Source organism: Neomonachus schauinslandi, chromosome 15 (assembly GCF_002201575.2).
Source record: "Neomonachus schauinslandi chromosome 15, ASM220157v2, whole genome shotgun sequence".
In the NCBI taxonomy this organism is placed as follows: domain Eukaryota; kingdom Metazoa; phylum Chordata; class Mammalia; order Carnivora; family Phocidae; genus Neomonachus; species Neomonachus schauinslandi.
In genome coordinates, this window is record NC_058417.1 from 42,724,860 (window position 1) to 42,752,731 (window position 27,872).

General features: G+C 46.5%; 2 protein-coding genes across 3 annotated transcripts in view; one reads left to right on the plus strand and one right to left on the minus strand.

The window, feature by feature from the left end:
• The window catches only part of WNT3 (Wnt family member 3), a 50,102-nt gene extending 41,260 nt beyond the window's left edge, over nt 1-8,842 (plus strand). Inside the window, exons 3-5 of one of the 2 annotated variants that reach the window (XM_021678480.1) lie at nt 1,502-1,767; nt 2,443-2,918; nt 6,642-8,842. In XM_021678480.1, the coding sequence (XP_021534155.1) occupies nt 1,502-1,767; nt 2,443-2,918; nt 6,642-6,780 (881 nt within the window). In that variant the 3' untranslated portion in view covers nt 6,781-8,842. Of the gene's footprint in view, nt 1-1,501; nt 1,768-2,442; nt 2,931-6,641 lie in introns of both variants that reach the window. The other variant, XM_021678481.1, reaches the window with a different exon arrangement.
• Nucleotides 8,843-12,077: 3,235 nt separating this feature from the next.
• The window catches only part of NSF (N-ethylmaleimide sensitive factor, vesicle fusing ATPase), a 141,773-nt gene continuing 125,978 nt past the window's right edge, over nt 12,078-27,872 (minus strand). The window contains exons 18-21 of the mRNA XM_021678482.2: nt 18,896-19,030; nt 17,699-17,812; nt 14,200-14,255; nt 12,078-13,750 (exon numbers count right to left, since the gene is read on the minus strand). Coding sequence (XP_021534157.1) covers nt 13,708-13,750; nt 14,200-14,255; nt 17,699-17,812; nt 18,896-19,030 — 348 coding nt within the window. The 3' untranslated portion in view covers nt 12,078-13,707. The remainder of the gene's footprint in view (nt 13,751-14,199; nt 14,256-17,698; nt 17,813-18,895; nt 19,031-27,872) is intronic.

Consider the following 27,872-nt stretch of genomic DNA (forward strand, 5'->3'; position numbering starts at 1 on the left):
AATGGGGATTTCGCGGGCCGGCGCCGGGGCCGGGGGCGCGGCCCGGCCGCGGGAGCCGCCCGTTGCTACGCGGTGGCGGCCGGCCCGGCGGCCCGGGCCCGGCGGCCGCATTATGCGGGTAATGCGGTGTGACACCGCGCGAACAAAGGCGGATTGAGCGGCCCAGCGGGCCCCGCCGGACGGGGACCGGCACAGCGGGGCTGTCAGCGCCGCTCCCAGGCTAATCCCCACCCCGCCCCCGCCGCCCCCGCGTCCCCGGGGCTGGGAACCGAGCGCGGCCCGGGGTCCGGGCGCCGCCGCCGCCGCGAGAGGCCGCGGGCCCGGCCGGAAGCGAGGCGCTGGCCCTCGGCGCCGCCACCCCCGGGCGCCCAGGGGAGGGCGGGAGCCGGAACGGGGGCGAGGAGAGGGGGTCCGGGGGGGGCGGGGCCTTGGCGGCCCGCGGGCTCGGTGCGCCGGCGGGGCTGTCCGTGGAAGCGGGACGGGCAGCTCCTCCGCAGGTGGCCCCCGAGGCTCCCAGGTTTCCCGCTTGGGTGCCGGGCCGCGATCTCCCTCAGCACTCGGGATGGAGCCCCGGCTTCTAGGCCGGCCTGCGTGGCCTTGGGCAGGTCACCTGCCGCTCTGGGTTCCTCTCCTGTCCCACCTGGAGAGAGGTGGTTGGACTGCAGTCTCCCAGGCCTTGGCCTTCTAATCCTCAATGTCTCTGCGTCTGTAAAATGGGCCTAAATTAAGACTTTCTGCCTCCTAGTTAAGAGGATTAAATGAGATCAAGAACATGAAGGGCAGAATCTGGTGCATAATGAGCTCTCAAACGTGGTTATCAGGATCATGAGGTTGGGGGACACCCCTGAGAAGTTCTCCTTTTCCTTCAAGGGATCCTGCCCTGTGTTCCCATCCTTCCCGTGGTGGCAGGGAGAGGGTTTGGGATTCGGGCCATTGCCCTCCTGGTCAGGAACTCTGGTGGCAGAGGGAAGTTATGCCCGTTTTACAAAGAGGGTAACTGAGACTCAGAAAAGGAAGGGGTCTGCCCAAGTGCATCGAGGTGGGGGATGGGGTGGACTTGGGTAGTTTAGGCAGTAGGTTCCCAGGCTTCCCTCCCGCAGGCCTCAGGCTCTCTCAGCAGTGGGAGGGCTCACGCCTGTGCTGCGGTCTCTGGACTTTGGGCAGATGGAGGGTAGGGGGCCCGGGGCCAGGACAGAGCAGGACGTCCACATCTCTTCAGCAACCTGCCAGAGCTATAGTTTCTGCCCCTGCTTCTAACAGGCTCGGCTCTGCCCTGTACCAAGTGCTGAGGCCCTGGGTTAATCAGTTAGCTGCCCCGGGCCTCAGTTTGCTCATCTGTAAAGTGGGGATACCTCAGAGGCTGGGCCAGTCAAAAGGGGTCGGAAGGGCACCTTGGTTCCTCCCGCTTTCTCGGGGCTGGTGAGCCCTTCTTCCCGGCTGGGGAGGTCGAGGCAGGGCGGCTGTGCCCCAGGACCCGGCCTGAGCCATGCCCTCCCCGCAGCCACCCGCGAGTCGGCCTTCGTGCACGCCATCGCCTCTGCCGGCGTGGCCTTCGCCGTCACGCGCTCCTGTGCTGAGGGCACCTCCACCATCTGCGGCTGCGACTCGCACCACAAGGGGCCACCTGGCGAGGGCTGGAAGTGGGGCGGCTGCAGCGAGGACGCCGACTTCGGGGTGCTCGTGTCCCGGGAGTTCGCGGACGCGCGCGAGAACAGGCCGGACGCGCGCTCGGCCATGAACAAGCACAACAACGAGGCGGGCCGCACGGTGAGCTGCGGCCGCCCTCGCACGACCCCGCCCGGTACCCCTTCGGGGACCCTGTACCTGCCCCTCCTGGCTGGCCTCGCCCCCGCCCCACCCTGCCCTTCTGGTGACCCTTGTGCATCCCGGGCTCCCTGCTGTCCTCTTTCCCCTTGGTGGAGCTTGGCCCCCACCCACACCCCACAATCACCCCTTCTGTTCACCCATTCTCCCCGGGCTGTTTCCCATCTGCGCCCGCCCAGGGATGCGTCAGCTAGGGAGTGAGGGGCCCCATGGAGCAGGTACCCGCCAGCCCATCCAGTGCACTTGGGCTGCCCTGGGCAGGGCCGTGAAGACCGGTGGGCCTGACTGAATTCAGCCTCCATGGCTTCCTCTGGTTGTTTGATCTAGGGCGAGTCACTTAAGCTCCTGGTCTCAGTTTCCCCATCTGTTAAACGGGGATCACCATCCCCATCTCCTACAGCTTTGAGAAATGGCTGGGATTTCTGCCAATGCTTGGGCTGTGAAGGGGAGGGAAACAATGGTCATCAGTCTTTAGGTCCGCACCTCAGCCCCCAATCCATTCTCTTCCTGACCCCCAGTAGGAGTAGAGAAGGCTCCAGGGATGGGGTGGGCAGGGGGCAGAGTGGGAGGGCCTAGGTGGGGTCGTGCTGGGGGCCAGCTGCTTCTCCTCTTCCCCAGACCATCCTGGACCACATGCACCTCAAATGCAAGTGCCACGGGCTGTCGGGCAGCTGTGAGGTCAAGACCTGCTGGTGGGCCCAACCCGACTTCCGCGCTATCGGCGACTTCCTCAAGGACAAGTACGACAGCGCCTCGGAGATGGTGGTGGAGAAGCACCGCGAATCCCGCGGCTGGGTGGAGACCCTCCGGGCCAAGTACGCGCTGTTCAAGCCGCCCACCGAGAGGGACCTGGTCTACTATGAGAACTCCCCCAACTTCTGCGAGCCCAACCCCGAGACGGGCTCCTTTGGCACCAGGGACCGGACTTGCAATGTCACTTCCCACGGCATCGATGGCTGCGACCTGCTGTGCTGTGGCCGCGGCCACAACACGAGGACGGAGAAGCGGAAGGAGAAATGCCACTGCATCTTCCACTGGTGCTGCTACGTGAGCTGCCAGGAGTGCATCCGCATCTACGATGTGCACACCTGCAAGTAGGGAGCCAGGTAGGGCGGCGGGCCGGGGGCGGCTGCGGGGCCTTGGGACAGGGACCTGGGTTTGCCCGGCTCCTCTTCTTGACCAACCCACTTCTCCTTCTGAGCTGTCCAAGACACGCGGCCCAAAATAGGAAGCCAGGATTTCCCCAGCTGCAGGGGGGAATGGTCCCCGGGCAGCTTTGGGTGGACTACACAAAGCACAGATACCAGCCAAGTGTGTGCATGCAAGACTGCCAGCAACTGATTAATATTTGTATACAAGTTAGTAAATTTATGAGCCAGGTCAGATGTTTACATGGCCACTGGCTATCATTGCTGAGCATCTGGGAGCCAGAGGAGGGACACTGTGGGGCTGGAAGCCAGGACACCTGACTTCTGGTCCCAACTTTGCCCTGTTCCATGAAGTCCCCAATTTCCTGTTCTTTCACTTCCATGGGCCTCAGTTTTCTCTCTTTTTTTTTTTTAAAGATTTTATTTATTTATTTGAGAGAGAGAATGAGAGAGAGCAAGCACATGAGAGGGGGGAGGGTCAGAGGGAGAAGCAGACTCCCTGCCGAGCAGGGAGCCCAATGCGGGACTCGATCCCGGGGCTCCAGGATCATGACCTGAGCCGAAGGCAGTCGCCCAACCAACTGAGCCACCCAGGCGCCCTCAGTTTTCTTACCGTAAAACAAGGGGGGTAAAATAGTTGAAATAGTAGGCCAAAGATCCTCTTTTACCCCTGGGGCAGAGTCATTTTGCATCCACCTTGAACTTTGAGGGCAGGTTTTTGCACAAGCATAAATCCTACTGACCTCGAGGAGGTGGGTGGGGGAAGCGGTATATAAGCCCATATCCTGACAGATCTGAAGCTTGGGTGGAGTGGGGCCACTCTCACCGAGTTTATGGAAGGGGATGGGGAGGAGGAGGGATTCAAGTTCAGAGTGATGGTGGTGAGTAATCAAGGGATCAAAGGCTGGTGGATTATGTTCCCAAGCTTCCCAGAGGTGACCTGCGTGGGAGACACGGTGCCTGGCCCTTGGAGCCATCGGTCCCCAGGATAGGTCAGGACTGATGTAAGGTGGTCCTAGGGTCTTGAGGCTGGAAGGTCTGAGGCCACTATGCCTTCTCTCCCTTTTCTCTGCCCTGAGAAGGAGCCTAGTATATAGAGGCGTGAGCCCTGGTCCAGCTGCTGTCACCTGCCAGCCGGGGGGACCCACACAAGAGAGTTTTTATAGATCTGCCTCCTTATCTATCATCCTCTCCAGAGGTGCTGTGGGGACAGTGCTTGGTTCATTGCGAAGAACTTACCTGCCTGAATCATCGCCCCGGGACAGTGCAGGGGAGAGCACCCCACTGGGTGACGCAGCTCCACAGAGGGCACCTCCGAGCTGGTGGCACGTGTCTACACTGTGTGGGCCTGGGGGAGGGGCCTGGGGCCTCTCTGAGGTGTGGAGGAACCCACATCATGGGGAGAGTTCTGCGTGAGTCCATCTGGGAGGCCCCTTGGTGTAGCTCAAGCTATGACCTGCCAGGGACGGGGTCCAGAAAGGCAGCAGGCAGCACGGCTTTCTTGGTGTCTGAACGGGCGCAGTGTGGCCGGCGGCACCAGGTCAGCCCGGAAGCCCCGAGTCCAGTTTCCTCATCCGTACGGTGATGGTGGGAGCCTAACAGGAGTTTTATAAGCCCCAGTGAGCTACCAGCGGCGAATGCTTGTCTGAATCTGATACTGATAGGGAGTGATAACTGCCATCAGAGAGCCGTGACATGAGGGTGTCATCCCGTAGTGAGATGGTGTCATCCGCGTGGGCAAGTTTCGTTTCCTGCTTCTCACAGTGGTAGGAAAGTCCGCGAACACGAAAGAGCTCATAGGCTCATTGTAGCATGCCCACTGTGGCCAAGGCAACATGGTGCCCCCAGCAGGACATAGCTCTGGCCATTCTGAGGGGGAGCCGAGGGGAAATCAGAACTTCAGAACACTAACAGCAGACCCATTGCTAGGGGAGGGACACTGAGCCCAGGACACTTTCTGCCTCCAGAAAGCTTCCAGACGGGTCCTGCAGAGGCTCCAGCACATGGCTCCAGGGGGCTCTGGGGTGTCACCAAGTCGGACCCCAGCAGCTGTGTTCCAGCACCTCCCCTCCCCAGGTGGGCCGCCAAGATAAGCCATCAGCCAAGCAGGGAAAGAGGTGCTGGTTTGACCCTCAGTGTCCAGAAAAATCCTCTGCCTGCCCACCTGTAATTAGTACTGATCCTGAGAGGCATTAATACATCTTGAGCACTCTTTTCTCCCATTTCTGAAGTAGAATGGTGTTTTCTCCAATCTGACAGAAAGAGCTACACAGGCATGGATTCGAAATGCCCTGTCCAGGTAGACCGGTGCCCCCGAGGCCCTTCCCTCTGGTCGCTCTGGAGCCCTTGCTCTGGGACAAGGGGAGGACTCGCTCCCAATGTGGTACCTTTGGACAGATTCTCAACTTGCTGAGTGATTTGGGGCAAGCTGTGGAGCCTCTCTGTGCCCCGGTTCCCTCATTTGTGAACTGGGTGGGGGGGTTGTTGTGTGGACCAGAGGCTGTATACACCAAGGGCCCCAGTGCTGGGCCTGGCTCGTGGTCCAAGGAAGCAGCAGAGATTCCCAGGCTGAGCAGAGCTGACCTCCCAGAGCGACGTTCCCCAGGCGCTCTGCGTGATCTCGAGCCACAGGCCCAAGATGGGCTGAGACCTGGCTGGTTAGCTCCCCCTCCTTTCATCCACACTGACACTGCAAGCAAGATAGGAACCTTCGAGACAGGATGGCAGGGACATGTGCCCTCCCCACACTGGGTGGGGAGCCCCAGTCTAAATGGCTTGATTCCTGGTCCTTCCCTGGTGGGGAAAACCTCTTTTCCACTGCCCGTAGCTTCTGTCCAGTGTCTCATGCTGACGACCGATTGCCTACCCTGCAAGTACCGGGTGCATTCCTTGTTATTCAGATGTTGCGAGCACAGTAAGCTGGAAAGGGCTCTCTCTGGACAAGAGTCAGGGGGCCTGGCTGGCCCCAAGTGCTGGATCTGTCACTAACTTGCCACAAAACCTTGGACATGTCCCTTTAATCTTGCTGAGGCTTGGTTTCTGCTCCTGCAAAATAGTCTTCCACTGGCCCTGTCCGCCCCCTGGGGACTGGAAGGTTGATTGGGAATGCCCTTGAAAGCACTTCGGGCCTCAAATCCTCGGTGAGATGTCAATACACAAATGAGTAAGAGGTACATATTGGTTCTCCCCTGAGAAGGAATTATTCATAGTTCATTAAACAGCCGTGCTCCTGTGTGGACAGCTCATTACCAAACAGCTGGTACGACAGAAAAGCACAGTGTCCGCGTCTAGTCTCGTGGGGAACGGGACCCTGGACTGGAGGGTCCTTCAGTCTCTCTACGAGGGGGACTCCTGCCTGGCGGCAGCTGCCCACCACTAACCTTCCTGCTGCCCAAGCTCCCAGCTAGAAGGTGGGGCAGGTAGGGTGTGGATCCCAGTCTGTGGTTGCTAAAGCCCTCCTGTTCCTATTTAAATCACGCGCCCTTCCTCAGCGGCAGATCCCAAAGCAGAGGAGGGGGGTACGGGAAAGCCACTTGGGTTCCCCATTGCCCCCAAGGACACGAGAAATGTCAGGCTCTCCTGTCCACAGCCTCTGATCATGGCACCCCAACGGGCGGTTCCTCCGAGAAGGGAATTACGTGTCCGATTCTTCCTCTTTGTTTTCCAAAGGGCACTGGGAACGGGTGAAGTGTGTGGCTGGGCAGATTCACCGAAGTCCCATGGGAAGCAGGACCTGGAGCCGGGCTCAGCGCTCAGCACCAGGCAGCAAGGAACCCAGACTGTTGCCAGACGCCCGTGCGGTAAATGACCTGGACCTGTGCCGCCTGCTGCCGGGGAGGCCTCCCTCGCCCTCTCTCTTGAGTTTCTCACCCTGCTCTGGATGGTGTGTGGTTTTTAAAGAAGGGGCTTTCTTTTTAGTTCTCTAGGGTCTGATAGGAACAGACCCCAGGCTTATCTTTGCACATGTTAAAGAAAATAAAAATGGAAAAAAAAATTCTACTCCGACAGAACAGGCTGGGCTGCCATGAGCTCTCTGCCTGGTGGTGAAGAACTCAGCACGGGCAGGATTGTTTCCAGACGCTTCTTCTGGTGACATGCCAAGATGCCTGTGAGGTGGGAGTTAGGAAGTAGGACAGACCCCTGCAGTCTCCTTTTCTTGGTCTCCTCCTGCTCAGATCTGATAGACTTCCACATTCGGACAAAAGCCATAGGTGTAGCTAGGATCAAGTGGGAGGGAGGCCCAAGGCAATTGTGGGAGTAGGATTGGGAGTTTTGAAGAACCAGGAGCGCTGGGCGGCCTGGGAAGCTGTTTGAAGAGCGGCTGTGTGTTCTGCTCAGTCTCGTTTCCTCTGTCAGCCTGTTCTGCGCCAGAGGCTCTTAGGAACTGCAGTCAGAGCTCCCAGTCTCTGTTGTCCTTCTGTGGTGTCTACCAGGAACGCAGCGCGGGGTGTTTTGGCTTTTTTTTTGTTTTTTCTTTTTTTTTAAGAGGACGAAACGATGTAAATAGGTTATGTTTAGGGGTGGTGAGCCTTCTGCAGCTCCAATGGTTTCCTAAAGAGAGAAGTGGTATCTTTAGAAGGGGCCATTCAGTCCCTCCCGGCCCTGCTCACCTGCCGATTCCTCACGAAAACAACTCCAGGTAGAGCAGTTTGGAGTTCAGGTTACCTCAGTAGAAATCAGACAAAGGGTCAGAGAGAGAGTAGCGGTCGATTCCTGAAGTCCCAACTTGGTGACTTGTAGCTAGGGAGGATAAAAACGGTTCCTTCGTTTCCGCTCCGATAAAGACACATCTTCTGGCTTCCTTTCCCTGCTTTGGCCTGTGCGGGTAAAAGAGAAACACACACCTGCTGGCCTCACCTGTGTGCAGAGAGCACGCCAGTCCACGCAGTTCCCAAGGATCAGGAGGAGGTGTTCGAAGGAGGGCAAGCAGCCTCTCCCAGCTGAGCTCCCCTTGCTCCAGGCGGGTCCTCTCGAGGGTCCTGAATGGAGGCCAGCAGATCGGATGGCACGAGCCAAGGCCACAGCTCTGTCCTGGGGAGAATCAGCAAGAAGAGAGGCAGCGGGGGTAGAGACGAGAACAAGGTTGTTTCTTCCTTTACTCCCTTCTCTCTTTGGTCTGCCTCACACTGACCTCAGCTACCGGGGCAAGTGATCTTCCTGCTTGCTCAGGCAGGCTTGCCAAGACCATCTAGAAGCCATGCCCGCACTCTTGATTCTGCTGGCAACGAGCCCGGCTAAAGATACACATCCCATCCCCCTCTCCAGAGAGTCCGAAATGCCCCTCCCATCTCACCTTAGACTGAAAAGTTTTCAATCATGTCAACCGGATAATGCTTGCTTTATGTGAGAATTATTTCAGCAGAATGGATACAAATTTTCAGAACAGTCTTTTCATATCTATGTATTCTATATTAAAAGTGATAAAGTCATGTTTCTGGGGCGTATTCAAGTAGCCGACAAGTAATTATTTAATAATAGTACACTGAGCGCATTGTAATTATTCTCGCCGTAGTCAGGTAATAGTATCCAACAGAAATTTCCTACCGATCTGCTGTATCCAAAGTTTTGTAAAAAGTTGTAGAAGTTGTTGATCTTTTTGATTTTATATTCAAAAAGTCTCTTTTTATAAATATTATTTATTATACAATGTATATACCTTTGAGTTAACTAAGATTATATATTATATAAATATATATATATTTGGAGAAAATATATTTCATCATGCAGTTTTTTTCTGTTAAGTCATTAAAGAGAAGGTAAACAAACTTAAAATGGATACATTGTACCATGTGTGGAGTTTCCAGATTAATGCTCAGGAGGTCAAGAATATCCAATTTCTGAAGGTGGTGGCCTGAACTTGCACCCTTAATTGAGTGGCCCAAAGTAAAGCCATTCCCTCTGTTCTCTAAGCAGGATCATCTCAGACATCAGGGACATTGGTCTCATCTACTGTAGGACTTTCTTACAGGCTTACCTTGTTCTAAGTCCACATCTGACCAGTAATTCCTAGGTTTGGAAGTAAGCGGTTTGGGCTGTAATTCCTTTCCTAGACTCTAGCACTTCACTGCACAAATGAATATCACAGACACTCAAAAGATGTGGCTCAAGGCCAGCAGCCCACGGGGTTGGTTAATCCTTTCCTCACCCATGTTTGCAACTCCATTTATTGGGAAATAGGATTTGCTCTATTGAAAATGAAACCTGGCTGGAAATGGCTTCCCCTCCTGCTAGCACAGCTATAGAAGGGGTAGGTTGGTCGGGAAGAAGAAATGGTTTGGCCTGGCCTCTGGGTGGCCTGGAACAGGTATCATCTGAAGTTGGGGGTTGGGCAGAGAGGACCCAGCAGTGGGCACGCTCTGGGAAGGGCATTTTCTCCTTGGACTGCTGCTTCAAAAGGACTCACCTGAAGCTCACAAGCGATGCGCTCGACGATGAGGGGCAATAATTTGGTTTTATGATGATAGACAATCCTTTGGTCTTCAGACCTGCCCATAAAATGTCACCTTCAGTTTGTGTAGCACAGCTAAAATGCTTTCTTTTTTCTCTTTCTCCCGATTTACCTTTATTAGAAGCAAATCTTATTCATCTCCCCGCAGAGACGAAAACAACATAAAAATAAAGTGGTCTGCCTTGTGCACCGGCGATGGGCTGCCCTTGCGCTCTATTCAGACCTTTAACCTGAGATTAGGAATGGCCACTAGAAGTTCATGAACTTTATTGTGCCTGTGATGTGTCATTACTTAGTCCCTGAAAAGTGTAAGCCACAAAAATGGCTGTACTGGCCGCACAAGGAATTGGACGTGGAGCGCAGAAAGAAATCTCTGTTTCTCACAGCCCTGCTCATCTTGTACTTCACTCTGACATAAAACTAATACTCATCTCCCCCAGCATCCTGGGTACCTTTTTTTTTTAACCTATAAGATTGCCAAACATTTAAATGGTCCCTATTCATATTTACCAAGGCCATTTGTAATCCTTTCTATGATTAATCATATTCTATGATTAAAGAGAACACAGTTTATTGCAGTGCTTGAACATTCAATTTCTCCGTAAGTATAAATACTAATAAACATCTAAAAACAAGAGGAAGTTTAAAAAAAAAAAAAGATCCAAAAGAAAGAAAAGAGACAATATAGTGGGAAGATCTCTTTCAAAGTGGTTGTTTATGAAAAAAGCAGGGGAGAAAGGCTGGGGGTGGGGGGGACAAATAAAGGCAAAGGAAAGGCAGAGAAAAGCAGGGGGAGGGATGATGAGGAGGTGATCCTAGGTGGATCCAGTGATGGGATCCAGTGATCCAATGGTACATCCATGCCAGCCCTGGGTATATGGACGGACATGTAAGCTGTGGCTGATCGACACACACAAGGGAAGTTAATGCGGCAAAATGATGGTGGCTATGCTGTCGTTTCTCTTAGCTTGACAGAGAACTCTTGAGGAGGCAAAGAATTACCTTACCAATAATCTGATACTCCTAAGGGAGTATGACCAAGTCAGTTGCGTGGAGAGACCGTATGCGGGGGAAAGTTCAAACTCAAGTCCTCCTTGCAAATGCTGTCTACATGGCTTGAGATTCTTGCCCATCACAGATACTCGGTAGAGCATCGTCATGCCTGGGTGTCCGCACAGCACACGCCCTCTGTGGGCTCTGCTCCAGGGCCCGGCCTCAGCTCTGCTTGCCAGTGGAGGAGAAACTTCAGATCATTTTGCAATAACTTCTGAAATTTACATGCTTTTTTGAACTTTCATCCACACCTTCCCCGGTGTCTTCTTTGAAGAGGCTTATGAATCAAGTGGCCAGGCAAGGAACAGGAAATCTTGCTTTTGCCTTCTGTGCTTGGGCTGGGTTGGTTGGTTATTGCTGACTCAGTGCTTCAACAAGTCTGTTTACCAGGATCTGATTATTACACACTTGAATCTACTCTATGACTTGCTGCTGAAACTTAAAGCAGAGGCGGTTCACTGTAATTTTTAGGACATGAAAAGACAGCCTTAAAGCAAACCATGTTTCAGATTTTAGCCACCATTATAGTTTTTCTGTTATATATATATAAATATATATAAGATTTTATTTGAGGGGGAGAGAGAGAGACTGAGCAGGGGGAGGGGCAGAGGGAGGGGGAGAAGCAGGCTCCCCACTGAGTAGGGAGCCCAATGCGGGGCTCAATCCCAGGACCCTGAGATCATGACCTGAGCTGAAGGCAGATGCTCAACCGACGGAGCCACCCAGGCGTCCCCTCTGTTACATAGTTTTGAAGGTATTTCAGTGAAGATGTACAAAATACATGTAGGATGAGATAACCTCCTTTTCTGAGGTTTTAATTCTATCTGCTGACAAAAACTAGCCTGTTCACGGTGCATCCGTATATGAAGAAATCTAAAGCAGCAACTGGCTGGCCTCCTTTGCTTTGTCACTAGGCTTATGACGTCGTCATACGCTCGCTCACTCTCTGCCCAGGGCAGCTTTGAAGAGCACTGGGATAGCTTCAAGACCCTACCTTCCCAAGGTTGTGCAGGGACCCGGGTGGCCTCGGGGTCCTCCTAGGAGGTGTGGACAACTCCCAGGGAGCTGACCTCTTTGCACTGAGCCTTGCTGATTCTCTGAGCTGCCTTTCCTCCTAACCTCACCCCACTCTAAGCATCGGGCTTTTAGGCTAAGAGATCCAACAGCTCAGAAAAATGCAAAAAAGGATTCCAAAAGGAAACATGTGAAGAAATCCCACTGAAGTGTCCGAATCCCTTGGTTTGTACATTTCAAAGGAGTAATTCTAATTGAGAAACAGTTTTCCTTTCTGGATTATTACTAACCCATTTATGGCTTTGGTCTGCTTCAGTTTTTTAATAAGGTGGAAATAAGTAAAATAAGTATGAAGGTTCTTGTTATGCATTAACTCTTGAAAATATGCTATTGATGTATTTCTCTTTTCAAGTGACTATACTTCCTAAATAATGAAAACCAGAGACTTTTAAATAAAAATCCTCCATCTCCTTAGGCTAGTTATAACAAAACAAGGAGGGGCTTTTCTGAGCCCCCTCTTCTTCACACATTCCTATCAGTTATGTGTGTTGTTTTGTACAAAACATGGTCCACAGAATGTTTTCGAGTATAGATACTCTTTATTGCATTCCTTCATTTGCAAGAAACAATATATATTTTTCAATACAGTTTTGGACAAAACACAAAAGACATGAACCTCATTTAACGAGAGCCATAAGTTAATACAGTGTGTGTTGCTTTCCTGGGAGGAGAAAAGAGGCAAGTTGCACAAGAGATAGGGGACCCGGGGTACTGGCCATCAGGGATCACAGAATTACACAATACAAAATCCACTTTAAAAAGCCACAAAATAAGCTAGGGATGAAAACCCAAAATGAAGTAGATATGACACAGAAGTCAACCAAAAATATACAGATGGCAGGATCTGGAGATAATTCGCCTTCTACCACGGGGACACATGACAGCTACACCCATGTGCCACTGTGGCCACAAGCCTCATGGGTGGCGTGAAGCACCTTCAGGTGGCTGCTGACCGCTCATCCCTGCATTTGAAGCCGCGGGGTGGTGGTGGGGGAGGTGGGGGGGAAGTAGGGGGGTGGAGACAGTTGACTTGCTCCGTAAGTCTCATCATAGATATGATGACCTGATTCATTCCTTCTGACTCAGTTATAAGACTAACCACCAGTTCTCCTTCCCTTTGGAAAGACCATGTGGAGGGGAAAGGAAGTGTGTTAAACATACTGGAATGGATGTTAAAAGACTCGGGATGAGGGCTAGAAAACGGTTTCTTCTGGAGAACAGTGTTTTATTTAATGCTAGATAGCACAGAGGGTTTAAAATAAAGGAAGAATAAATTCTAAGTCATTAAGATGAGGAAAACGACAAATGGTGATACTAATAAGAAGCCTTTAATATAAAGAACTGTCCCATTTAGAGTTGGACATTAATTAGTGCAGAGAGATTTATAAATGACTTCATTTTAATGACTCCTTTCTGTTTAGGGGTGTAGGCTTTTTCCATACAGGTCTTTCCCAAGTCGTTAACAACAGCTACCACGTGGTAATGGCCAGCACATCTCTTGCCACGGAGCAAATGAGTAACACTGAGGGGATGCCACGGCCAACACAGTAATAGTCGGACTTTCTATTAAGAAAGATCTCCTGACTGCAACTTGGAAACATCTCTGAAAATGAGAACAGCATCTTAGAAATTCAAAGTCCTGTTTCTTCAGGCAAAGATAACCACCAGTTTTCTGGGAGAACCTTTAACCAAATACCCAAGTACCTTTAGTGTTAGCGGAGGGGAGCTGTAAGATATAATCCCTCTGAACCCATACCTCTAAGTCACTGCTCCTGGTTTACACCTAGAAAGTCTTCCTTCTAACAGGCCAAGTGTTGTCTTGCAACATCATTACATTTACTGAGAGTTTTTGGGTGGTGATGGTGGTAGGGAGCTTAAAATGTGTAGTGTTCACAAGGGCAGTGTATGTCCCACACTTCAAGACTGAGGAAGAAGAAATCATCCTAGCTTGCACAGAGAGGTAAGCATAGCATTCTAGAGCAAATTTGTACCTTCCACAAAACAGAATATCTGAGTAAGCACAAGGAAGGGAGTTTTATTGCACTAATCATGCAGAGTGAGCACACGTTGAAGGTAGGGATCATTTCACTTTGTCTAGGATCTTGAGTAAGTTGAGTGAAGATCCCAGGCCGTCTTCACCTTGGTCACTTCCCTTGGTCACTATGTGTGTGCAAAGAGTCCATTTTCAAAGTCCAGGGGGCTACTGAAAAAGAAACACCCAAAACAAAAAAAAGCAGATGAGGGTCTGCAAAAAGCCATTTACCACAAAATTACTAAAAGCTTAATGGTTTTTCTACATTTTTTGCTATGCATTTGCTATTAGACAAGCATTTCAAAAAAGAAAATGGTCATAGCCCCATGCATTTAAAAGCAGCTTCCAATAAGTATGTACCATAGAGTTTTTTCCTGCATTGTGACAAGGAAGTTTTGCGAAGCAGGACAAGGAGAGCAAACCAACAGTACAACCAATTTCCTTGCTTGGTCTCTCAGACCTACAACACAGTGAAGAATGCTAATAAATGGAAACAAAGTTGTCCAAGAAAAGTTGAAAATTCAAATGTATATGCACTGTACAGCGACGCTTAGAACAGGTACTGGGATTTAACAGTGTGGTAAGTCTGGCTCGTGGTCTTAAGTGTTGTGTGTACTTACGCTCCTTCTTCTCCTAAGAGGGCCAAGAATTTTCTCACACGGTATTCAGGATCCATCTAAATACATCAGAAGAAATAAAGAACACAGGTTAATGGTACCTTCTAGTAACTATGCACTTAATGCCAAGGAAATGCTCGGTTTCATACTTCCACCAGTGCTCTGCTGAGTCACAGAAATACATTTACCTGCTCCCTGACCAGTATTCTGATACACAGCGAAGCAGATTACATCATTCAAGAGGAGTGAACAGGACTTCCTAGCACAGAGAATCACTGTGCACGAGGTTCCAAGTGACCCAGCTGGTCATTCCCAGGCACCTCAGCCAAGTGCCCCCTCAGCTAGCGCTGTGTGAGGAGGCAGCACGTCTGAAAGGACACATATGAGACCAGACGATGGCTGGGGGTTCGAAGGGCATCCAAGTCATAGGAGTCATCCAACATATAAAAGTGAGACCAAACTTAACTCAGTTGAGGTTGATTAAATGACTAAAAAGTAGCTTATTAACTCTTCATGATCAACATATTCGCTTTTCTTAGCCTTGGTCTTCCATGCAGTTTCTTCTTTGCAATTAATGAAAAAAATGGTCATGAAAGTAAAAAAATGAAGAGTGGGGCTGACTCCCCTAACATGGCCCCTGGATAATCTGGATCTCCTGTGACAGAAAAGCATCAGGATAGGGGAGCCTGACTGGCTCAGTGGAGCATGTGATTCTTGATCTTGGGGTTGTGGGTTTGAGCCCCACGCTGGGTATAGAGATTACTTAAAAATAAAATCTTCAAAAAAAAAAAAAAAAAGTATTCCTAAGTCTAGGAGAAGATAGGGGAATTTTGGTTCAGAGGCCAAGTTTAGGATATTACTAATTTTCTCTATTCATTTTCTTTTATATTCATGTTTATACTAATTTATTTAATTATATTTTGTTCTCATTGGTCCACCAGAGATGTTAAGTTATCTAAAAAATGATCATTAAAAACATCTTTAATTCCTTAAGATGAATTTTTATTGTAAGAAACATACCTAACTTTTAAAAAATGTTCCAGGGCAAGGAGTCTGTTTCCCAAGAGGGAACTCCCTGCCCTCCAGGGAGAGCTTTCAAATGTCAGTGCAGCCGTGGGTAAATGTGCACTTGGATTCCCCCTACCACCACATTTTTTTTTTTTTTTTAAGATTTCTTCTCTTCTATCCCAAAAAAAACATTGAACAGAAGTTTCAAATGTATCAAAGTTAAGAGGTCAGACTACAAAGGACTAAGAAAAAGTGTGAATAGCTAACAAAAGAAACATTTTCCCTCTTTGGGAATAGAATTACATATGAATCAATTGTCAAGTTCTTTTAAAAAAATCGAACTGGCTGGAGCTCAGCTGTAGTCAGTACTTGCAGGTCTTTGCCCATTAAATATATTTAATATGTGTGAGCAACGACTTACTGACTTGCCTGTAGCTATGGAATTAAAAGTCAAGAGAAAGGGAGGAAAAAAGTAATCTAGATAAATGACTTTATTCCCTCAGGTGACATCCAGTCAGAGCAGATCCTCAGCACTGTGCAAGTTTTAACAGAATCGTGTATAGTGAACAGAGAGGTAACATGACTTATATTCTGCTCAACTACATGCCTCTCCACTTAGGCTCAGTCTCTCTCAGGCAGATCTAAAGAGAATTCACTCAGCTGCACGAAATCCATTTGACAAGAAGGGGTTCAAACTCAGAGGCCTATGAAGTGTCAGTCGCTGAAGATTAGGCCTGAGTGCCCCACTCTCACTTTCTGCCCCACATACATGAGAGGCATTAAGTTGATCACTGACCTGCAGGCATCAAAGGAAGAAGGGGTAGGGACTGGAGTGAAAAGCCCACATAGTTTCTTCTATGCAATTATTGAAAAAAAATTATGCTGAAACCAAAAAAATGAAGAGTAGAGCTGACTATCTTGACAGATTTATCTTTTCCCAAGGAAAGAGCTAATACATCTGTATATGCACCTTTACTAAGGATAATCCTAAGCAAAGTGATTAGTCTGTAACTTCAATTTACATTCATCGTGGAAAATAAATTTCAGTCCGGCTGAATGTTCAATACATTCAACTTTAGGTTTCTGAAAGCCACAATTTTGTTTTAAAATAAATGTTCCAGCAAACTAAAAAGCATTCACTTCGTGTTCTCCATTTGTTATTGGTCCAAGAGCCTATTTCAGGTGTAACCGTGAAACTTCACTTCTACCACCCACTGCTCACGGGGCCGGGATGGCAGGACTGAGCAGTGACACATAATGCCAACAGTGCGGCCAGTCTGTCCACCAATGACCTGACTACAGTTCACTGAGCGCCCTACTGTGTGTCCGGCTCTGTTCCAGGGACTGTGGATTCCAATAGTGAGTGACAGCCAAGGTCCCTGAACTCACAGAACTTGGCAGGAATACATTTATTATCTAACCAGTGTGTCAGATAAGGATAGGAAGACATAGGATGGACATGTGGAGGGGTAGAGTTCCCAAAGGAGGAAAGGTAAGTTGCCAGTAGACGTGAGAAAGTCCCAAAGAAATTTCATCTGTCTTTGCCCAGGCACTAGCCTAGGGCTCGGTTTTCTATGTGATCCTGGATGCTTTAACCCTACAGTAGTTTGCATGAAATTTCTAGGAGCCCAGCCAGGGGAAAATATAGAGAGCCTAAGTCTACTCTGTATAGTTCAATTAACTTGTCCCTTAAAACAGTCTCCCAGGGCGCCTGGGTGGCTCAGTTGGTTGAGCGACTGCCTTCGGCTCAGGTCATGATCCTGGAGTCCCGGGATCGAGTCCCGCATCGGGCTCCCTGCTCAGCGGGGAGTCTGCTTCTCCCTCTGACCCTCCTCCCTCTCATGCTCTATCTCATTCTCTCTCTCAAATAAATAAATAAAAATCTTAAAAAAAAAAAAAAAAAAAACAGTCTCCCAGGCCCCTTTTGGTGTAATGCACAGTAGCTTCCGGACCTCTGATAAACAACGCCATCTTCCTTCCATCAATAATTGGCTATGTGATCCTGGATAACCCACTGACCACCTGTGGGACACTCAGTATCCTCATCTCTAAAATGGGGGCAGGGGGTGACGACAGGAGAGCAATTGCCTCTTTGAAGTCCTTTCTAGTTCTAAGATCTAATCACTCCCTAAATTAAAATTGGAAGTAACTTTATAATCTTTTTTTCTATTTCTGAATTTTAAGAAGTGAGAAAGAAAAGTACTCATCAGTTATTGTTTGGTCTCAGAAGCAGGCTACTAATAGCAACTTGAGTTCAGAAATAAGAGAATTATAACAAACTAATTAAAACCTTAGCAAAGGAGGGGCACCTGGTTGGCTCAGTCAGTGGACCAGGCGACTTTTGATCTCGGGGTTGTGGGTTCGAGCCCCACAATGGGTGTAGAGATTACTTAAAGTCTTTAAAACAAAACAAAACCTTAGCAAAGGAAATATAAAACCTTGGTATGTCACGAAGCTCCTGTGTCTGAATCCTATGGAGAATGCAATATCTTACCTGGAGCGACATCTCGATCAACATTAGTAACTTCTTGATGCCTATCCAGACCTTCTTCCCTTTGACTTGCTGTGAAATTGTGGTACGTTCCTTATCTTTGAAGTTGCCCAAAAGCTACAAAAACAATAAAAATGACAAAAGCACTTTTATAGTAAGTGCATCAACATTAGTTAATGCTCACATTTATCCTTAAAAGAACAGTAGTAAGAACTATCTGACTGGTTCAAGTTGACAGGACTTTCTCCTATTTTAAAATCCAACCTGACCTTCTTAAACCCATTAGGTACAATTAATGAAAGTGAAAACTGGTATCCTAAATCCTATTTTCCTAGAGATCTCCATTATAATTTAGAGATATGTTTGCTGGGGGTTGGGGGGAAAAGAAAGCTTCAACCCACAATAAATATCAGTTAAAAATTTTAGCACGTGTCAAAGCAGAGACTAAATTTAATTCTTCCCCAACCTCGGCACAAGAGTGCTCACATAATTAATCTGAAGACATTTATCATACAATATCATGCAATCTATTTTGTTGGGAGTATGCCCCAACTGCATGGGTCTTGAGGATTTTAAGAAGCTTTTACCACCGTCAAACAAATCATTACATAACATTTTTTTCAGATCTCACCAAGTCATTTGTGTACACTGATATTAATCAAAAGTTTAATGAAGGTTACAGTTTTTAAAAATTTAACTTTGTCATCCTCAAAAAATTTAAGAAAACATTTCCATATTATGAAGTTTTTAATAAAGCAGTTTCTTTTACTTCCATAGCATTTTCGCAGTCTCTAAGGTTTTAATCACCATTCCAATTTATTAAATGCAAGTAAATGAGCGGAAAGCTATTATGAGTGACCGAATTTTCTACATATTGATTACTCTACCACTCTACCCTCTCCTTCCCCCATTCCAAGTTTCTGGCCCATGTAATTTGTATGTATCACTCCTGGTGGGCACAGAGTAATTCATTCCTGGCAGGCTGCCTATACCAAGGAATGGGAAATTCATTCACTTTCACTGACATTCATCTCTTCCTTGAATCCCTGAAACGACTGAAGGTATATCCCAGGTGCCCTATTCTAGGTTAGCACACAAACTAGGCACCAGGTTGCAATGCCCGCTGCGCCCCCTTTAGCATTATTCCCAGCCCCGACTCCTTTCTAATAGACACTTCGCAATCCATTGACTCATTTTCACCTCCAGAGCCTCCAACAGCTGCTCTCCTGTAGCAATGTTGGGCACGTGGACGGTGGTGCTGAAAGCGTTCAGCATCTCCATCTCCTGAAGGACATCTTTGCGGCTAGTGGTCCCAATGATAAGAAGCTTGCGGCCCTGATCACAGGGAGAAAATGTGTTAAAATGCAGGATAAGACTGGTTAGGAACCTAGAGTAAGCTTGAACAATGTCCATTTATTTAATTGCAGAAATGTAAGTGGTTAGGCAAAAGAAAAGAAATTCAGATTTTCTTCATGAAAATCTAAAGAAACGTATCAAGAACAGGATTCAGAAAGGCAACAGCTCCTTTGTGTCATTCACGTCAATAAAATAATGGATGAGTAAGTCAGGGAGACATACAAACCAAATAAAAAGATACTGAAGTATATGCTCTAATTCATTTCTCATGGCCAACATGGTGTACGTATGGTGGGGATTGGAAAAAAGGAAATGAATGAATGGGAGGTCTGTATCACCCACTTAGCAAAGATTTATAATGCTTTCAAGAAGGAGTAGGGTAGGGGCGCCTGGGGGGCGTAGTCTGTTAAGTGTCTGACTCTTGGTTTCAGCTCAGGTCATGATCTTAGGGTCCTGGCGCCGAGCCTGGCATGGAGCCCTGCATTAGGCTGCTCAATCAGCAGGGAGTCTGCTTGAGATTCTCTCTCCCTCTGCTCCTCGGCTCGCACTCTCTCTCTCTCAAATAAATAAATCTTTTTTTTTTTTAAAGGAGTAGGGTAACAATAATGGTTTACATTTCTGCAACACTTACCTGTAAAAGACATGGTGCCAAGTGCTTTACATAACTGTGTCATTTAATATTTTAAAATTTATTTTTAACCCAAAAACATACAAAAAATGTTTAAAAACTATAGCAGGCCTACGCCACCATTCCTGATTCCCTCTCTCCAAAGGCAATCATTTTAAACTCTTAGCCTTCTTCTTGTATTTACCTCCTTTTCTTTAAATAACAAGGTTACACCACTATTTTTAGATTTTCGTTTTCAGCTTTAAATATTATTTACTGACCACCTATTACTGAAGATGGGGATTTAATATTGATTTTTCACACACCCCCGCCATGTGCCCCTTTTCTTGTCCTTCCAATGTGGTTATTTCATAGTCTTTGAATAAAGCTATATTCAGTATTTATCATGATTATGTAAGTATGATTGACAGCTAAGCCATGTAGTATACTATTACATTTCCTTTCCTAGGAAACATTTTATATTTATTAGAGTTAATAACTGTCATTTTTACCCTCTGCTTGTTACCAGGTACCTATTACAAGTTCATCCCCAAACACAACCATGAATATCCTTTCAATACATTCAAACATGTCAGGGAATTTTAAAGTTTGTTTGTTTGTTTAAGACATCCCCCTCCTGGAGTCCTCTATTCTCAAAGAGTCTGAATGGACTGCTGCTGCACAGCTGCAGTTCTAAAACTTTCTTCTCTCCTGTTAGATCCCCTACATCCTGGTCTTCATTTATTCCCTCTTTTCCATGGTGCATCTACTTCAATAACTTCCTGAGAGAGGGTGCACAGGAGGTAAAAATATAAAGACTTTGAATGTCTAGAAATGCTTTTATCCTACCATTAATATTGTCCACTCTATACCTGAGAGTGCAGCTAGGCACAGAGAACAAGGCTAAAAATAATTTTCCCCTCCAGAATTTTGAAGGCATTACTCTATTGTCTTTTAATTTTCAGTGCTGCTGGCTAGAAGACTGATATTATTCTGATTTTGACTCTTTGCTTCTATTTTTTTTTTTTAATTTTAAAGGACCTTTTCCTTACCTTTGTATTCCATAATTTTAAAATCACATACTTTGAGGGCGCCTGGGTGGCTCAGTCGTTAAGCGTCTGCCTTCGGCTCAGGTCATGATCCCAGGGTCCTGGGATCGAGTCCCACATCAGGCTCCCTGCTCGGCGGGAAGCCTGCCTCTCCCTCTCCCACTCCCCCTGCTTGTGTTCCTGCTCTCGCTATCTCTCTCTCTGTCAAATAAATAAATAAAATCTTTAAAAAAAAATAAATTAAAAAAAATAAATAAAATCACATACTTTGAGATAAATCTTTCTTTACTCATTCTGCTGGTGCTAGATGGGTCCTTTCTAAACTGAAAAATGATTCAGTTTTAGGAAATATCTTGGATTATTTCTTTGATTTTTCTTCTGTTTGTCTTTTCTTTCTTTTTTTTTACTCCTGGTTTTTACCTCTTTCTCTTTCAAATACTTTTTGGGTTAGGATCAACATTATCTTCCAGCCTTTATATTAAGTTCTTTCTATAATATATTTTCATTTCTAAGAGCTCTTTGTTTCTTGAATGCTTTTTTTTTATTGTATTTAATGGATATGATACCTTATTTTAGATTTGTGTGACTATTACAGATTTTATAATGTTTTCTTCTGTTCTCTGCTTTGTCCTGTCGCCCCAGAGTTCTTTTTTTCCTATTTGTTCACTGGAGCTTTCCCTCAAGTATCTGGTGATTGCTGGATGACTATTCAGATTTAAGAGTTAAACTAGTGACTGGAAGCTCTGAGTCTGAGGGCTTCACTACAGGTTGATCAGATAAGACTTGGCTGATTATTGGGGGTCCTTCAAAGGTCAGGATGTGTACATTTTTCCCAGAGAAGAATCTTCCAATTTTCTTCCTGAAGGCTATAAAGCCTAGTTTCCAGCATACTGGGATTAGAGGGGGAAGGGATCTGGGTAGCTCACCATTCAATATGGAGACTCCCATTTACTCTTATTTGCAGAATGGCATCTCTTGAGATGAACATCTCATTTCATGTTCATATAATCCTGAGAATTAAGTACTTGTATTATCTCTACGTTACTGATGAAGCTATTAAATCTCACAGATAAAAGTAATTTGTTGAAGTCAAATAGCTAATATATGGTGGATCCAGGAATGGAAGCCAGATCCAGAATCCAAAACTGTATACTGCTTTTCTTGATGAAGAAAAACACATTTAAAAAAATGTTTACTTGGGGAACGCCTGGGTGGCTCAGTCGTTAAGCGTCTGCCTTTGGCTCAGGTCATGATCCTAGGGTCCTGGAATCGAGCCCCGTATCGGGCTCCCTGCTCCGTGGGAAGCCTGCTTCTCCTTCTCCCACTCCCCCTGCTTGTGTTCCCTCTCTCGCTGTGTCTCTTTCTGTCAAATAAATAAAATCTTAAAAAAAAAAAATGTTGACTTGGAAAATGGAAGAGGAATGCATTTTAAACTATGTCACTAGATTTATGGTACACACTTACTCCACAGATAAGCCTTTAATACAATCATTAAACCTATTCATGGATCTTAGAAACTCAGGATGTTAAAATGAGAAAACAGGGGTTCCTGGGTGGCTCAGTCAGTTAAGCGTCCGCCTTCGGCTCAGGTCATGATCCCAGGGTCCTGGGATCGAGCCCCGCGTCGAGCTCCGTGCTCAGCCAGGGGCCTGCTTCTCCTTCTTCCTCTGCCACTCCCCCTGCTTGTGCCCTCCTGCTCTCTCTCTGTCAAATAAACAAAATCTTAAAAGAGAGAGAGAGATAATGACAATACACTATGGACAGGTGGGAGGTATTACGCATAGGACGTCACGGTAGAGGGAGGGAACAGGTGGCAGAGAAACATCTGCTCTTTCTCTGGAACTGAGTCTTAAGGAATGAGTAGGTTGATTAGGAAGTTGAAGGGCAAGGATATTCCAAGCCAAAAGGAGCAGAAATACGTAAGTCTGAGGGCAAAATAATAAAAACAAAAATTGGGGTATTTACAAACACACAAAGACATACACATTTCTACTATCACAGAAGAGTGGTGCTTTAACATTCAACACTAAACTCCATCTGTAAACTTAGGAGCACATCCCTGAAGGCTAACAGATGCTAAAGGCCACACAGGCTTATTATAATGAAAGGCAACTGTTATCTTTCCTTATGTTCTATAGCCCATAATTCAAACTCTCTCATCTTGCCTTCTCTCAAGGAGGGCCACACGTTGGCTGGCCCCAGAAGAACACCATTGAGGAAGAAGCTTCTTACTCACTCCAGAAAGCTGGAATTGCCATTTTCCAAGTGAAACTTTCTCTTACATTTACCGTGACTATGCTCTTCGGAGTGTTGAAAGACTGGGAAATGTAGAGCAACTTATAATGGAAACACTAATTTATGTTTTGCTTTACTTCTTGTTTAACAAGACTGCAAACACTGCAGAGAGGTCATGACCCAGGCAAGTTCAGGCCTTGACATGTAAAGCCTCATCTTTAAGAAAACACCGAAAATCATTACCAAATAATTAAATTGTGCTGGGTCATTCTGTCTATTAATTAGTGGTAATGCTCATGAGGAAGCTTTATCATGAAAAAAACAACTCTGAGTGTGTTAATGTAGTAAATCATACTGGAGAACAGTTTGGATGAAAAGCTGCCAGCAGCATGTAATAGAAAAGCCGCCTCTAAAAATAAAAGTAGAGTTCAACCCAAGAGGGGAAATCCAACTCATTAATGTGTGGCTACTAGTCTTAAGTCTTCAGCATGGAAACATGCCCCTTGATGGAAAGAAAAAAAGTAGACTGGTAACTTATTTGAGGGATAAAAAAAATTGTTCCCAGAATACTCTTTACCGAGATTTGCTAGTTCCTGATACAATAAAGAAACGGGCCCAAATAAAATTACTATCTGCCAATCGGATTATGATAAACATTGTTCCAAGGTTAAATAAGTATTAGTTAACTAATTCTTGGTACCATAAGAAGCAACTCAGGTGAAAACATTTCCATGAAAAAGGCAGGGCTCAGTCAGGTGTTGATCCTTCAAAAAAAACACTTCTTTACATGATGAAGAATGAACAAAGTACTAAGCAGTATCTAAGCCTTTTGCCACACAAAGGACTAACCAGATAATCCACACCCTTTCATAGGTCCTGCCCATTGATTGGCCCCAATAAACTGATTTGTAACAAAAGTTCATGTGGAAGAAAGCTTTTTTTCTTAAATAAAAATGCCACCAATATAATACTGCAGTGAAATGGAAGGGCTGATTTTAACCTGTGAACAAAAGTAAAGTCAGTTATGCAGTAAAGAAAGGCCATTCTTTCCATATCATTCAATGCTGAGCAAGTGTAATACACCCTCGGTAAGAAGAATTAACTGGGAACAATTGGGAACCCTGAAATGGATTAAGAAGTGAGTTTAAAAGTGCAACTCAAAACTGCTGTGTGTCGGGGCCTTAAACTTTATTTTCTGATTGTCAGAATCTGAGGCTTTTTCTGAGAGAGAAAAATTTCAGAATATTAAGAATTTATAAACCCAGTATGCAAAAGACTAGTCGTTCAGATCATTAACAAGAATTTACTCTGTTCAGGTATTTATGGAATTATGAGATTTGGTTTGTGCCCTCAAAGTGATTATAATTTAGCTGGGAAGAGCAAATACACATTCAGGGACCAGTACCAAGTAACACATCAGCAAACACAAACTAATTATGGCCGAGGGGACAGAGCATAAGGGAACAGTTTCATCGGAGTGGGGGCATCTAGGAAGATTCCCGTAGTGCTGTAGAGTCACGGACACAGAGGAGGCCCTGGAGGAGAAGGGACGGGTCTCTAATGCTACTCAATCCTATGTGGGTGGTGGAGGCAGCTGAGCCGGAGTGCTCAGGGCTGAAAATGAAGCCTTTTTAGAGAGAGGGGAGTGGGCAGCCACTGAAAGGAAGACTCAGAATGCTTAACTAAGGAAGGAGATTTGATATAAAAAGCAACAGGAAACTAAAGAAGGTTCTTGAGGAGGCAGAAGAATGAGGAAGAGAAAAAGGATCCAGCAGCTCCAGGCAGGACGGTCTAAGGGCTGGTGGAAAGCTGGGGCACTAACGATGTGCGGCTCTCCAAGTCAGCATGCCCAGGAAGGATCTGCACCTTCCCCCCGAGACCTCACACACATGACATCCTTTTTAAGGCAAGCCCAGGGCTGGCAGGCGGCAAGGGAGGAGAGGCAAGTCCCCTGATGGATAGGTGGCTTGGTGCAGTAGCAAAAGGACAGGCTCCGTCATTCACAGCTGTGTGATTTGGGGTAGATTTCACTTCTGAGTACCTGTCTCCTCCTGAGTCATACAAATGGGATAAAAATCCTACCTACCTGTCAAAGTAGAGTGGTCGGGGCGGGGGTCGGGGGAAGAAGGTTGGTGAAGGGGAGTCTTTCGGAGGAGGCAAGAATGAAAGGAGGTACGAGCTTAAATGAATGGTCTTGAGGAGAACCTGAAAAAGCACTCTGTGTAGGATGTCAGGACTCCCTAACGTTACGGTTAGGTCAGGGTTAGGTTGGGTGGGCGAGCAGTGGGGTGTCTGCAAATCCCTCTCCTCCCAACACAGGGTACTGACAGCAAATGATGCACATTGAGCACATTCTCCCAACATTCGCTCTCAGGGGAAGAGGAGAGCTCCAATCTTCAGCTTGACTAGGGTTCCGGTGAGGCCCAGATGAGGTCTGAACTAAAGATCAACCATCGCCTTTAGGAGTCGTGGCAGAGGGTGAGAGTGAGTGGCCTCAGCAAGAGGTTTCTAAGGGAGAGGTCAGTTCAGGGCAGGGGTGTGAAGAAGCATTCCCAGTAAGCCATGCTTTACTCTCCCACTTATCCTAGCTTCATTCACAAAATGGGAAGAATTTCACATATTTTTACTTAGTTCGTATTATTCAACACAGAGACTTTAAAAAAAAAAAAACACCCTACCCACCGTAGTTCTTATACAACTTTATCATTGCCCTTATTTGCAAGTCTGAATCTGTTCCTAGCCTGTCAACTCCCTGCGGGTAGGAGCCATGTTTTATTCATCTCTGTCCTGGTGGTGGTCAGCACACCATGCCTGGCACACAGAAGATACTCCTGTCCTCCCTCCACCTAGAATGCTCTTCCCTTATACATCCGCATGATTCTCTCCCTGATGTCATGGGGTTGCTTCTTGCACAGGCCCACACAGCCCTGCATGCTCCACCATTTAAAACTGCAGACTCCCCTTCTTCAGCTCCCTTTATCCTGCTCTCCCCCGCCCCATATGGATCACCTTTTAACATGCGAAATACTTTACTCATTTACTGTCTTTACTTATTTATTGTATTTATTGCTGATCTTCCTTCAGGAGGACAGGATTTTTGTCTGCTTGGGTCTATTGATATGTCCAGGGCTAGCACTGTGCCTTGTACATACTGGGAAGTGAATACATTTGTGTTGAATGAATGAATGGTGATCTCACTGTAGGCTTCGAGGGTGCAGATCACTCCTTCCTTGTTACAATCTCTGTCCTGGCCCTGGAAAAATGCACGCTATACCAAGTGTTCAACAGGAAAATAACTATCTACCATTTCAGAGTCTATGCCTCGGAATCCCAAATGGGGAATTCTATAACAAGTTTTCAAGAAAATAATCTAGAATGAATGGCATGTATGCTTCATTTACAATGTCAGTGGATGCCATAAGGCTGTCATCTCTTTCTTTTAGTTAAATCAACTGATAGTTAAGCTATTGATTGGAGAATACAGACTTCTCTAACAGGGAAAAGAGGAGATTCATTAGAAGCCATTAAGTCAAGCTAGTGAAATAACAAGTATTATTAAGCATCTCCTACAACTCTTAAGTTTCCCCAAAACAAGGGAGAAAATTGACTACCAGGAGCCAGGACAGTAAAAGGAGAGGTTGGGGCCTCTCTGCATATTCTGCATGCATTTCTGATTTCTCATGCTCAAATGTCTGGTAACTTTTTTTGTGTGTGTGGTTAAATGTTTAAGTTGAATACCAAAGGAAGGATGTTTCAAATAAATCATGCTACAACTAGGCAGACAACTACACTTGAACTCTCCATTAGATTTTCCCCTGAAGCAAATTCTTAGTCTACTGTCTTTTAACCATCCTCATGGTGCTGCTAGCAGGGCAGAGGACAATAAAGAGGGGAATTCACGATGCAGATTGGATATGAAATGAGAAACTTCACTCCAAATAATTTAAAATAATTACTATAGGCAAGAGCAAACCACTTTACGATATTAGAGAATATTTTAGTATCAATTTGTGAAAAAGACACTGAATCATCAGATTTTATACTTGAGTAGCTCTTGAAGATTACCTCCTCTAAAGATGACCTAATCCTCCCCTGGTTATTTTGTAGATGAGAAACCTGGGATGAGAGGTGAAGTGACCTGTCTGCAGCTTTTATATCCAGGCAGGGAGCTGAAGTTAGAGTTCAGGCCTCTTAGATATTTCCGTTATGCTTTGCTGTCCATTGTTCTCATCTGTGCAATTTTTAACTCATATCAGCAATGGCTGATCTCTTAATTATGAGTCAGGGAGACACATCACCTAGGAATTATGATCTCTGAGCTCTTAGGAGAAAAGTTTAAATTAAGAAAATAAAGCTCTACTGACCATGCCACAGTATTCTTAATGCCGAAAGGAACAGTTCTCATTAGAAACTGAACTAAGATGACCACTGATTCATTAGCAGATTCAAACTCCTCAGTCTTGCATCCACAGGAAGTTTCCCTCCCTCTCTGGATGTTTAGTTTGATGCGCCTGCCCCACAATGACCTCTGTGCTCTAATCAGGTCAATTTTCTTCTTCCTTCTCATTTAATTTCTACCTCTGTGACTTTTATCCACAGCTTTCCTCTTTATCGAAACGCTTTCCGGAGTTTTCTAGCAGTCTGCGATGGTCTCTTATGTCCAAGGTATTTCAGAACTTGCCTTCTCTCCACACTTTGCCCTCACTTAACCCGACACAACTCCATGTACTCCTGCAGGCCCCAACCTTTTCAACACAGATCAACGTGCGCTCACTTAACTGGAGGCCAATCTGCTAAACAATTCAGCTATCCAGAACACAGAACCAAGAAATAAGCAAAAATCCTCTAACTTCTAGGACCCAAACAAAACAAAATAAAGTGAGATTCAAGTGACTTTACTCACTGCTAGTGTCACCTTATCCACTAGGCA